We start from the raw sequence: 12,978 nt of genomic DNA, 5'->3' as shown, positions 1-12,978 counted from the left end.
TTTTTATTTCACAAAAAGCTGTTACTTTTATGCCAGATGTAACAGGACACAAACCTTCCCAAAAAAGTTCAGCTCTTGTCTCATTCTTTCAGAAGATTTGGGAGTACCCACTACTCCATATGGTCCTTCAGCTGGACTCCAAGTAGTCCTGAAAAAAGCTAGTGGGAAGGACTACTTGTCCATAGTGACTACGTGTGCAGTGCAAATAATCCTAGCCTTATTTTAAGAATGAACATCACAGGAAGCAATTTGCTCATCACACACGACCCTTAATGCTGAAGGTCAGTTGCACTCAGACATTCCAGGCTAGTTTCCTAGCTAACCCTGTAATGCACTTACCACCCCGTCATGTTTTGATGTCATCAGCAGTCGTTTCAAACATTACCCAATTTGACAAAAACTTTGCATCATCACCCAAAAGTTGATGCATGTAATTGACATGTTACGGTGTCTGGTTGCACCATTGAAGCAAACTGTGGCTGCTTCACTTCCTGCATCCTTGCAGTTATATAATCATATTTCACCTGGTAATCATGAAGAAATGACTCATAATACTCAACAATCACGCTTCTTGTAGGATCTCAGTATGAGCAAGTTCAGTGATAATGGCAAAGCAATTATATTCTGTAGCACAACTTGTGATGCTACAAATCTTAACCAATCATTACACAACTAATAGTAAATGAATTTTGTGCTGTCCACGGCTGGTTCAGAGTGTAGGACCCACCCATGAAGGATGGGGTCAGATTGATTTTGTTTTTTTGTGGTCATAGATTATTCATCTACACAGCTCTCCAAGTCTGTTGTCCAGTAACAGTAAGGAATCCCAGCTTCTTTCCCATTATTTTTCATTCAGGGTCTTGACAGACTTGACCATATCCTAACATAAAGTCCCTAAAGGTGAAGTCTTGGCAACAAAATAAACACCACATGTCATCTTATAATGTTTAATTTAGATTGTTTAATGTTAATTCCATGCTGTGTTTCAGTAAGAACAATACAGATTCCCTGTCTGTGGCTCCAGTCAGATATCCAGTAGTACAAATCAGCTCCAAGTTACACATAATGAAGCAACACAAAAAGAAACTGCAAAAGAAAAAACACCCTCTGAATGGCAGAGGAGCATCGATAAAAAGCAGGGGGAAGCAGCAGAAAAGAAAAATAGAATATTAATTCTTTTTAACTCATGCAAGTACTAATCTTCTTTATTTAAGGATGGGGCCAAATTAAGTCTACTCTTTTACACAAGTTAGAGAGCTCCTAAGTTTGTTTTTCTTTTTTCAAACCACCAGCAAGAGATAAACCTTCAGAGAGCCAGAATGTGTGCACAGTTACAGTATTTCAGCACAAAGTACAGTCCAAAGACAACTACATGAACATGACAACAGAATCACTATGGTGTAAAAGTTAAGCACTTCTTTGCCCCACGTGGATATCGCGAATATTGCCAACTTCCTCTCAACTACTAAGTTAACAAAAAGGGCACTTGTACTCGTCCAAACTGCCCCTAAAAACGGTCAAATGATCTGCATGACATTTCATTAAAAACAGATAAAATAGCTCCCACAACTAATAGTCAACATTGTCAGTAATAAAAGTTAATTTCTGTAATTACATTAAGAAAAAAAATTCTCAATACATCCAGCAACTGATAAAAATATTGAGGAAAAAGAAGAAGCAAAAAACAACAAAAAAATACAATAATGAAACCAAAAGATAACATTTTCAGAACTGCTTGTACCAGGACAAAATAAAAGAAACAATCCAGGGACCGCTTTCTTTATCTTTGCCTTTCTAACATTGTATTTCCTGCCTCAATTAAGTGGTATTTACTTGAACGATGTCAGGGCTAATATAAAAAATAAAAAAAAAGAAGAGAAAAATTAACTTGTCAACTCCGTGGCCCTGTTGGGTCTTGGAGCTACAGAGGTGGAAGAAAAGGAAAAAGGACGACAAAGAGGAAAGTAACTTGTAGATGGATGGGTGGGGCGGTTGAGGAGGAGGAAGATGAAGGTGGAGGGAGTGCAGGGGGTGGGGTGAGGGTCTCAAGTTGTTGGCTGTTGGTGGCATAGTCTCACTGGGCCTCGTCCTCAGCGTCTTGCAGTGCCTCTTTGTTCTGTTCTTCACCTGGTGGAGAGAGATTTACTGTTAGCTCCTCTTAAAAAACCTCACAAGATATCATCCTTCGGTAGTGCACAAGTGGCAGGCATGTCTGACGTGACAGGTGAAACTGAACACAAACCAAAACCTTGAGGAACTGAGGAGATTATGGTGGTAGCTATTTCGCTTAAGAGTTTGCAGCTTCTCTCTGAGTATTTGGCTTCCTGTCACTGCAATAACAGAAATGGTGACACTGCCCCCTTTGGACACCTTTATGTGTTCGGCGTAAGTTACCATAGTACCGAAGCGATGTAAAGAGAGTCACCTTCATGACACTGAATCACTAACCTGTTAATGTAACTTTTTCACCCTCCAAATATATGATGATAATGGCAAAGATATTCTGAATAGTCTTTCCTACAACAGACTGATATATGAACCAGGCTGGATGAGAATTATTAGAGGACTACAGACAAGACACTCAGATGAACAGAAGGTCTGCATTTTACGGCAGCATCCAAGTAGTAGTGGTACCAATAATTTCTAATAAATGCATGCACAGTGGTATTATGATTACCAGTGCATGGAACAGCGGGTTCGAATCAAGCCGACTGCAATTACTTGGTTGGTTTAATCTGCATATGCAAAACACTCATATCTTCAAATCCCTCATTTCAGCTAAATCTGACCCGTTTATCAGCCAAAGTGTTTTTAGAACTAATAGGTTGCATGCACCCTGTGAATACAATGAAAAACAAAGTGCAGTTAGCCTACCACTGCTACTGCTACAGAAACCGATTTTACCAAAGTGCCTGAAACAAGTTGAACTCCACTGAAATCTGCTTGGAGGACTTTGAGGCAGATTTTTCTTAGAGACAGATGATTTCACAAGGACTAAAGACTGACAAAAAACAAAAACTGGTAAATAAAGAGATAAATATCGAGAATGCAGAACAGTGTATTAGGGCAGGGCAACGTGGCCAGAAATATTTATCACGATATATCGTTATCGCAAATTTTCAAATATATAACTGATGATATAATTGACGCCAGACAAAATGCTTTACAACTCCACAACTTTATTAATGCAACCCCCCCCCCCCCCAAAAAAATCCCTCGTCAATGTATTTTCACTTAAACGAGCAGCTGTTTTTTTATGTGCATTAAAACTATAAAAAAAAAAAATTTAACAGTGCAAATGCAAATTCTTTGCTGACAGTTTAACCAGTGGAAATTGGCCAACATATCCTGAGCATAACCATGTATAATATCCACAAAACTTAAAAAGAGGTTATACACACACAATACGGTAATATTATGTTGAAGCACAGTACGTATCACTCCGCGAGGCTCCTGACTACGGTAGCCGTAATGCTCCGACAATCCATCAAGCGGTGCGGCTTCGTAGCTTACGAAGTCATACTAAAACATTTTTTGACAGATTTCTGCGCACCGTGTACCACATAAAATCGGTTCGGGGTCAGTAAACACAACCAGAATTCATACATAAGGCGCACCGGATTATAAGGGGCACTGTCGATTTTTCAGAAAATCGAAGGATTGATTTTAAGTGTGCCGTATTTTCCAAAAAAAACAGAACAAAACACAGTAACAGCGACGGCCCGCTAGCATGCTCTACCAAAAATTGTGCTTTGTTGTGTATCTGACGGAAGAAAGCCAAACGAGTTCCACATCACTGAAGTTGGAGCATTTTTACAAACCAATTCTGGTTCATCCGTTTCATTCAACGATCCGCTTTTGCCCTTCTCATTCTCTGTCGCCGCCATGTGCGTATGAAAACAAACGCACTGCGCATGCGCGTTTTACCCATATTCTATCGCGATATTTCATTTTCTTATCATTGCCTAACATTATACCGGTATTACCATGAACAGTATGATATGGCCCAGCCCTACAGTGCATGTAGAACTGTTTCCAGATTAGATTTCCCCCACAAACACTGTGCTCACAGCCAAAGCTGTGTGCCTGACACGACCATATTAGGGATATCCTCTCTCACTGACATCATACAGTGTTGAGTAGAAAAAAAAAAAAAAGTGTTTAGATGTGATTACATGCACTGACACTGAGCTGATTCTTTAAATCTTTAGCCATCCACCACTGAAAATATGAAAATATAAAATAAAGAAAAGCATAATGGGTCCACTTTAGGTTCCATCAATATTTATTACTGTACTGTTATGTATGTGACTTGTTTATAAAGGGGGAAAAGAAACAAAACCCCAAACACTTGAATTTTGCAACTAGCAGAAATCTGTAAAGAAAACCTGCACGCTGGATGCTAATTTTCTACGGTTTCAGGTGTTGGGTGAAATGGTGCATTCATTTCCATAGTTTGGAAACAGAGCTCAAAGTGTGTGTTTGTGTGCTGGTGGTGGGGGGCAAGTTTTACATAAAACTCAACACCTTCAGTGTTAGCTTAGCTTAGGTTAACAAGCACCTCTAGAAGGCAATGGTTTTGGCAAACACTGCCATTTCCATTAAACTAATAATGACCCTGTTCTTCACCAAATACTGCAGCACTACTTTAAACGTGAACGTGAACATACCACTTGAATGGACCTGAATGTCTTTAAATGACTGGCTGGCTATACTGGTCCACGGTGTGAAAGCATGCAAATAACATGATGTAAAGCACTCTGCTTGTGCACAGGTACAACGGGGAACTACTCATCACACTATACAAACTACCTTTAGTCAAGTGAGCCAGTTACATGAGACTGTGATGGGAAGACCAAAGATTAGAGCATGTCACCAAAAGTTAATACAAGATCCAAGTGAATGGGTGAGTGAGTGGGCTGAATTATTAAACCATGAGTGAGCTAGTGCAGAGAGGTAAAAACAAGCCACACACAACACACACAGAGCAAATGTGTGGGTGAGCAACACTTACAAAGTACAGTTAACATGGGAAATGTACAGGTTTGTTTCCTTTAGGACTCTACAGCAGAGGGAATGAGAAAAAGACAAGAGAGGTGATGAGTCACTGAAATAATAATAATAATAAAAAAAGGTCTTGGTGGATGCTCTGCAGCGTAGCTGATGCATACTGCTGGAATGAAAGGAATAGAAAAAAATGAATCAAAAAGGGCTGAATGATTTCTTTTTTGTAAATTTCTTACACCAAAAGTTGTTGCTAGTAACAGCTGAACAGCTACAAGAAGATCAGCTATGACAGATTTACTCTGCTGTACTTTATTAATCATTGTGGGACTTGGCGAACCAAGACAAATGCTGGCTGTATCAGCTTCATGTGTCATCTGTATGCAGATGACTGCGCTCTTTATGCCTTACAAGACAGCACATCCCTCTGTATCATTTCTGAGGTTTTGGTTAGAGACCAAAACAAGCTAGTGTTGTGCCATTACCACAGGTGTTGGTTTCAGGTAACTAGCCACACCTCACTAGTTAGGCAGTAGCTTGCCAAATAGACAGCTTTAGACAGCTGTTGGAATCTCAACCTCCATGTTTGAGCTTATTAACACAGTGTTTTAACTTAGTGAGGCCATCTAGGTATATTAACAGCCACCCAAGTTGTGGTGACTCACTTTGTCTGCTATTTTTTTCCCTTTTAAAGCTAAAGAGAACAACACTGTCTACAACTGATAGTCTTCTCACACTTGCCATTTGGGCCAGCTGACCAGGTAGCTTGAACCCTCAATATCAATCAGCTGCATCTCCAGCATATCTGTCAGATCTATCTCAGCTGCACTGTCATGGACTGCAGTCAACCACTGCTGCAATCTGGAGCTGGAGAACGAGTCCGTGTGGCTCCACATATTACATGTGTGAGCTAAACATGTGCAATTTTACAAAACTGGGTTCAGGCACACTACTATATCTGTAGTGATGAAGTTTTCTCTGTGTGGAATTTACTTCACACAAATTCATTCAAATTTTGATTAGACTGTTGAAAACAGTTTTTCTTAAATCATTCAGCACGAGAATCTAATTCTGACACAGGAGCACAGGTTAGATGGGATGCCTCCAGTTCAGCGTCATGTCAACACAGCAATTCCCCCCCCCAAAAAACAAAAACTCTCTGTACCTCGACAGGCACACTGTGAGCACCTGACACAGTCCTGACGGCTGCTGTTGACTTGTTTTATTTTAAAATTGAAATTTGTGTCAAATTATTAACAAAAGGTGCATTACCACTGAAAAAACCCTCAGACCTATGTACGTGTTGACTGGAGGAACAACTCTCAGGGTGGGAATTTCATTGCTGACTGCTGGAAACTGACCAAGTGAGTTATTGTTTTCTGCAGCATAGTTACACATCCTGCATTTGGGATTGTCGGGCTATGCTGCTAAAGCACAAGGCTTGGTGTGCTAGAGGAATACGTGGTCTTAGAAAAATTCCTAGATATTCGTTCTTGGGAAATCCGAGTTCCCAGAACTTTCCATCGAAAAGCAGATTAGAGAAGACCTCTAACTTTTTTTTTCTAGCTGTCTAGTGTTTAAATTCTGCACAAACAGTCCTTGAGCAGGAATACCACTCAGCTTTTCAAGTAAACAAAAACAAAACGTAGCAACATGTCTGATTAGTTGTAACTGAATTGAACTGTTAGGCAGTTGATTTTCTATCAAGCCTTTTTCTATTATTTTTCGCAAGCTGTCAGTGAGACAAAAAAGCCATCAAGATGCTCACAGTATAAAGACACATTATAAGAACAAATGTAAGAAAGTGTTAAGGTGAAGATGAGTGGGTTAGTGTCAGCACCTTGTCCTGGAAAAAGAGCTGCATTGAGACACAGGTAGAAATACCATCATAGAAAAACACCTGATGAAATAAACACACTACAGGACTGTTACCTTCTCCCTGCATATCTGAAGTCCATAGTGTCAGGTTGTCACGTAACAACTGCATGATAAGTGTGGAGTCCTTGTAGCTTTCTTCACTCAGTGTGTCCAGTTCTGCGATGGCGTCATCGAACGCAGCCTTTGCCAACCTGAGCAAACAAACGTGTGCTGAAATCACATCATGCTTCAGACAGAAAAATCATGTTTTTACTGATTATTTTTAAGCTGCGTTATGATTCCAGCTGTATGAAATCATGTATCACTGTGTGCCTGGAACTCAGTATTGGGTAAATGTGAACATAAAGTCAAAGACAATCAAGAATGGCTTATAATATACAGCATTACTGCAAAGTCTAAGTCTAATCCTCAACCTATGGACATGAGGAGGGCGAAGGTCAACCTCAAACAGGAGTTGAGTCAGGGTTCGTCATACAGTCCACTCAGCAGTGAGGGACAGTCTTGCTGTTATGTAATATACAGACAAAAAACAAAAAAACAAACAGCTGCCCTGAGTTACAGTGACAGTGCTGCTGCAGTGATGGAGCAGTGACCTGCAAGCGCGGTCAGGTGAGTTGAGAATCTCATAGTAGAAGACGGAGAAGTTGAGGGCGAGCCCGAGGCGGATGGGGTGTGTGGGTGGCAGCTCTGACATGGCTAGGTCAGTAGCAGCTTTGTAGGCCACCAGACTGTTCTCTGCTGCCTCCTTTCTGTCGTTGCCAGTGGCAAACTCTGCCAGGTACCTGTGGTAGTCACCCTTCCTGCAAGTGGAAGGAAACAAAGAAACATTTTACATGTTATTTCCTGTGAAGTGTTCCTGACAACGGTTTCCTGTGTCGATAAATACCCCAGCCCAAAAAGATAGCTGTACTTGATGACCAACCAGAGGAAGTTACTGTATTTGTCTGATAATTAACATCAAGGCTCTTACATTTTGTTGTAGAAGACCTTCGACTCTCCTATCTTAGCAGATGGCAGTAGGTGCCTTTCAAGTGCTTCCAGAATTTCATTACAGATGTTCTTCAGCTCCTTCTCCACCTGTTGATAAAAACACACTGATTCAGTGATCCTCTTCCTCTGACACAATCTCCAAGTATCAATTTGGATTCCTGCTCCTGTGTAATTTCAGAATCCAGTATGAGAAATTCTGCCCGTTTCTGCAAAGGTTCACGTTCAAGATCCATCAAGATCAAAAAAGGATCCAATAACTTGGGACAACAAACACATATCTGTGGTCTCTTTAGGACCTTTATCACTCCCTTTAAACTCCCTGCTAACAACATTTGTAATATCTTTAATATTTGACATTTATTAATCCAATCAGGATGTTGCTCAACGCTTATCAGAAGCTCAAGAGTGTTTCCCCACACGAGAAGGCCACCCAAGTACACTCAAGCCTTTTTGACTTTTCTTTTATCCCTTTGAAAAACGCGACACCATCAGCAGCCATTTTTCTTGCACAGACAGCCTCCGTACTCCTATTCTGTTGCTGCTGACCAAACAGACTCAGTGTCCATCAATACTACTCAACCGCTTTTCCACTGAGTCTCTTATCCCACCAAATAACTGGCTCCAACTCCACCCTCTGGGACTGCAGCTTGGAAATGGAGTCTACACTTATCTCCTATTTATTTGTAACACAGTAATTAGTTTGTAAAATATTTGCAGAGAACCTTATAACTGGTATTATTTAATAATTCCCACATGTGCATGCACATAGCAGCCCATTCTTCACCACAAACAGAGACTAATCTGTGGGAAACACTGCCATATTTGTAAACCGATTCCCTTCAACCTTTATTTAAACTCCAACCTAACAACCTCTTTAATGGACCACTTAGAGTAGCTTTAATATTTGATATTTACTAAACAATCAGGATGTTGCTCAAAGCTTATCGAATGGCGTGCCAGTGATAAGAAATGTGTCTGCCAGGGACTTAGAGAGCTACTAACAAAATCAAGGTGTACTCTCCCTGAATCCAATTATGTCATTGACTGCAGTCCAAGTGCCTCTCCCATCTCTGACACTCTCTGGCCTCTCCCATTATAACAGCAGCTCTTATTTCCCTTCATAAAAAAGGCAAGAGTGGAGGACTTGCCAACTATGACTCAGATGCAGTCTGTCCAGTAGCTGCTCAGAGTGTGCATCGCTAATGTGTGTTTGTGATCTCGCACTAACACAGCCGATCTTTATAATGAGAACACATTCTGGATGCTGAGACATTACAGAACAATCTAAAACAGAAATCTAAGCTTGAGCCTTTCTCGAGTGCTTTACCTTTTGCCTGTATTCCCGGATCATCTTCAGTTTCTCTTCTCCGCCCTTGTTCTCTTCCCTCTGTTCGATACTGCTGATTATCCTCCAGGAGGCTCTCCGAGCTCCGATCACATTCTTGTAGGCCACTGATAGTAGGTTCCTCTCCTCCACTGTGAGCTCCACGTCCATGTCTGCCACCTTCTTCATAGACTCCACCATCTCTGTTAAAAGAAATGCCCAGGATTTGCCAACAGTTTTATTTTTGTCATGTCTCTTGAGAGTATGCCTCATTGGCAACATTGTCAACCTAAGTGGCACAATCTGACGTGCCTCACAAATTCATGGGTTTCGGGCTGATAATCATAATAAATGAAACAGTCGGACGCCTGGCAAACCGTGCCCAGAGATGACATGCAAGAAAGGGCATTGATGTGAGGTGACAGACAGTGTTAAAGAGTAAATGCTGAGGCAGTTTCTTCCATCTCTGGCACCAATCCAACAAACACACACACACAGAGACATAAACTGGTTACTTGCTTAAGCGATAAGCAATGCACTTCTCAGTTTAAGCTGTGTGCCATCATTTACCACTGGGGAGGGGTTTAACCCTTTGAAAGTAGGTTAAACGGATAGTACGGATGGAAAAGTGGCTGATGTAATTTAGCAAACATCTGACTCCCCGCCCCTCCTCGCCTCACCTTAAAATATGAAACCTTCAAAGAAAAAAGAAAAAAAAAGCAAGAAAAAAAGAAACCTTTACCTGACATGTTAAAATTTCATTAAGCTGAAGAGTGATCGAATAGATTTGCATTAGCCAGTAAACCATAAATCTCTCTGCAAATACACTCGGTTCAAATCCCGTGAATGAGTCATGGTACATTCACTTAACGTTACTGAGCAACGTGTGACCGGGTGGCAAAGGCAGTCGTCTAAAAACAGCCTGTACACGGCCTGTAATGGTATGACAGTGTTATAGGAGTGCACCGGGGAGAGGAAGAGGGGGTCGTTTCTGCCAATCGATCTGTCCAGCTTGCTTGCATGGGAACACCCCACGAAGTGAACATCTGACCTCCCACTCCCTGCTAATACACATTGGTTTCAAGGTGCTAATCCTCCTAGTATCTGCAACAGAATGGCGTAAAAGTTGCCAGGTCAATAAACGGAGTCAGTTATAAGCAACGAGTGCTGCTTATACCGAAAAGAAGCACTGGCTCATGTGTAAAGTTACACAGCTAGCTGGTGCAGGGGAGGCAACTCCTGACAGCTCACGCTCCACTAATCCGCCATTTTGTTGTAGCCCCTTCGCTAATGCTAGCCAATGTCTGTGACATCCGCTCACTTTCCTCAGAACAAACAGGTTTCGTGCTCACGAACTGTTTTAATGTCGCAGTACTGTCACCGGACAAAAAGCCATACGTCTTGGCCAATAAACAGTTGGAAATCTGCGATGGTAGCTGCATTAGCCATGTAGCCTGCCGCGGCTAGCGTTGAGCTACACAGCAAAGCGGTGCTCGGTTAAGGTTAGCTAGCACAGTAAAAAAAAAAGAACGAAATCCCATCGGCGAACATGTCCCACTCCAAGCCGGCCCAGAGATGGTGCCTTACCGTCATATCGCTCTGCCTGCTCGGCGAGTTTCGCCTGATAAACTAGATCCTCTCGCTCTCCCATTGTGTATCAAGATACAGGTAGCGTAGCAAAAGGGCTAATCAAAGTGACAGATCGTTAGTGCAAAACACAGTGGTGATGTGCCAGCCCTGTCTGTGGCTCCTTCAAACCAACTGGGTCGATGAGTGCTGTTCCGCCCCACCGGCAGCGCTGGGATGGAGTAAAGATGGCGACCAGCTTCATCCGGGTACTGCGCATACGCACAAGACTCACTGACTCCGATGCTTCCTCCTCTATTGTTTTTTTTTCTTTTTTTTTGAAGAGAAAAGCAAGAGTAATAACGATAAATGCAGGCGTTGAATCACATCTACGGTATAGTGTGTTAACACCACCAGTTTCTGTTCCTGGTCTATGATATTTATAGCGGTGCAATTCTGTATTTTTTGAACTACATAAATAATACAAAACGTAGCTTGTACTCCAAAATACAGGACAGCATCATTAGACTGTGGAGCTCAAAGTGTGCCACAGAAAATTCTCAACGTAACAGACAATGTTTCTCCTTTATTTTACCTCAATATTTTCACAGATATTAACACACTTTAACATTTCAAGTAAGGTTTGAGAAGGGATAATAATAGCCGTGCTCATTAGAGCAGACCAATCCCAAAATACCAACAGTATCGATACCAACACTGGTATTACTATCTGATCAATACTAGCGTGACAAGAGCAATATTCTGTTTGCGTTTTCTAAGTCTTCTAGAGGTATTGGTAATACTCGCTATGTATTTACTTGGTATTGGATCGATACTAAAATTTGCAGTATTGCACAGCACTACTGCTTACAAAGTAATGTTCCATTTTATTGTAAAATGTTTTTTAATTGTCAGTAGCAACAGTTGGTCTTGAACAGCAGTCATTACTGTCATTTTTTGTGCGAACTGAAATGTACATATTGATTAAAAGTCTGTGTTCTAGCTTTAAGTGTTTGCCATTCACACTAGTGTAAATAAAAAGTTGAAGGTATAGCTAGAAAAGCCAGCATTAAAATACAGGTTAGTCTCCTTCCACGTTTTTTGGAAGTGATGGTTGACTCAAGGTGTAGGTAGTTTACCAGCATATACAAATCTAACACACAAAACGAGTCATTTGTCATGGGTTTGACTTTATTTACTAGTATATTAACACATTACATGCTACAGAAAATAAAAAGGTAATTTGTCTTGAAAGAATATAGTGTTATAATAAAATGGCACATTTTGATATTAACACAATTACCACTGCTGTTTTGCCACCCCTTCCTTTGCATGAAAGGAAATGAATGACTTCATGCAGGGCTACTAAAAAAATACTTCTTGGTGGTTTCATTGGCAACACAATTTATAAAGGTAATGATTTATGTAGCTAAGCACCTGCCATAGGCAGTATGAGTGACACAGAAGTCAGATTTGATCAAAATTACAGATAAAAATGAACCTTATCAGAAAGCTGGCAGCAAAGATGAATGCAATTTCATCAACCGGATTATCTTTTAATAATATCTTTAAATAGGAAATATTACAGTATTGAAGCTGGATATGGCCAACACAAAAAGGAAATCTGAAAGCGAGACTGAAGATATTGGGCAGAACTATGAGGACAGAGAAGCAACGAGTAATGTCAATCTAAAGAGCACAAATATCAATGCAGAATGGATCAGATAAAATCAAATGTCATCTCCTTTAATCTCAAACACTGGAGGATTTCACCTTCAGCATGGAGCCCCCTTCTGAATGCTGTCACAGTGCCACCTAAGGGCTGCTCAAGGAGGTGGCCAGAAACACTGTACCATTATTTCTGAGAGGAACCCTTCACATGGAAGAGAAATCAAGTTCTCACAGATCAAATTCAAAGTTGAGCAGGTTAACTCTGGTAAAGATTTAAGCCGCACACCCAGCCTGCTTCAATCCAAGCCAGTCTGCATTTTGATAAATGATGGGGATGATTGTCAGGTGTCAACAAGTAAAACCGATTCAATTTTACAAAGAGAGGGGGGGAAAAGGCAATCTAGACCACTACTTAGAATGTGGGAAATAAAGAAAACAGAGAGAGGAATAAAGCAGTAAAGCAGATTTGGCTTGTGCATTGTAACTTAAAGGGCTTTAAATTAAAGACTGACAAAAAGGATTAACTGAGGAAGCACAAATGAAAC

At 40.9% G+C, this 12,978-nt stretch overlaps 1 protein-coding gene across 2 annotated transcripts; it reads right to left on the bottom strand.

The window, feature by feature from the left end:
• Positions 1–938: 938 nt before the first annotated feature.
• ywhae1 (tyrosine 3-monooxygenase/tryptophan 5-monooxygenase activation protein, epsilon polypeptide 1) lies at positions 939–11,016 on the bottom strand. 2 transcript variants are annotated; one of them, XM_085429445.1, is made up of 6 exons: positions 10,784–11,015; positions 9,200–9,399; positions 7,853–7,959; positions 7,476–7,682; positions 6,937–7,073; positions 939–2,127 (listed from the first exon to the last, which is right to left on the bottom strand). In XM_085429445.1, the coding sequence occupies exons 1-6, from the start codon at positions 10,845–10,847 to the stop codon at positions 2,075–2,077; spliced, it is 768 nt and encodes a 255-aa protein (XP_085285571.1). In that variant the 5' UTR covers positions 10,848–11,015; the 3' UTR covers positions 939–2,074. The 2 variants fall into 2 exon arrangements, with proteins under 2 accessions (XP_085285571.1, XP_085285572.1); XM_085429446.1 differs by lacking the exon at positions 939–2,127 and adding an exon at positions 5,040–5,062 and having other exon boundaries at positions 10,784–11,016.
• Positions 11,017–12,978: the final 1,962 nt, after the last annotated feature.

This window comes from Rhamphochromis longiceps, linkage group LG14 (assembly GCF_057381845.1).
Source record: "Rhamphochromis longiceps isolate RC_006_pf linkage group LG14, R_longiceps_female_GT1.1, whole genome shotgun sequence".
NCBI classification, from domain to species: Eukaryota; Metazoa; Chordata; class Actinopteri; order Cichliformes; family Cichlidae; genus Rhamphochromis; species Rhamphochromis longiceps.
Note: the sequence above shows the minus strand (reverse complement) of the source record. Positions and strands in the feature narration are given on the sequence as shown.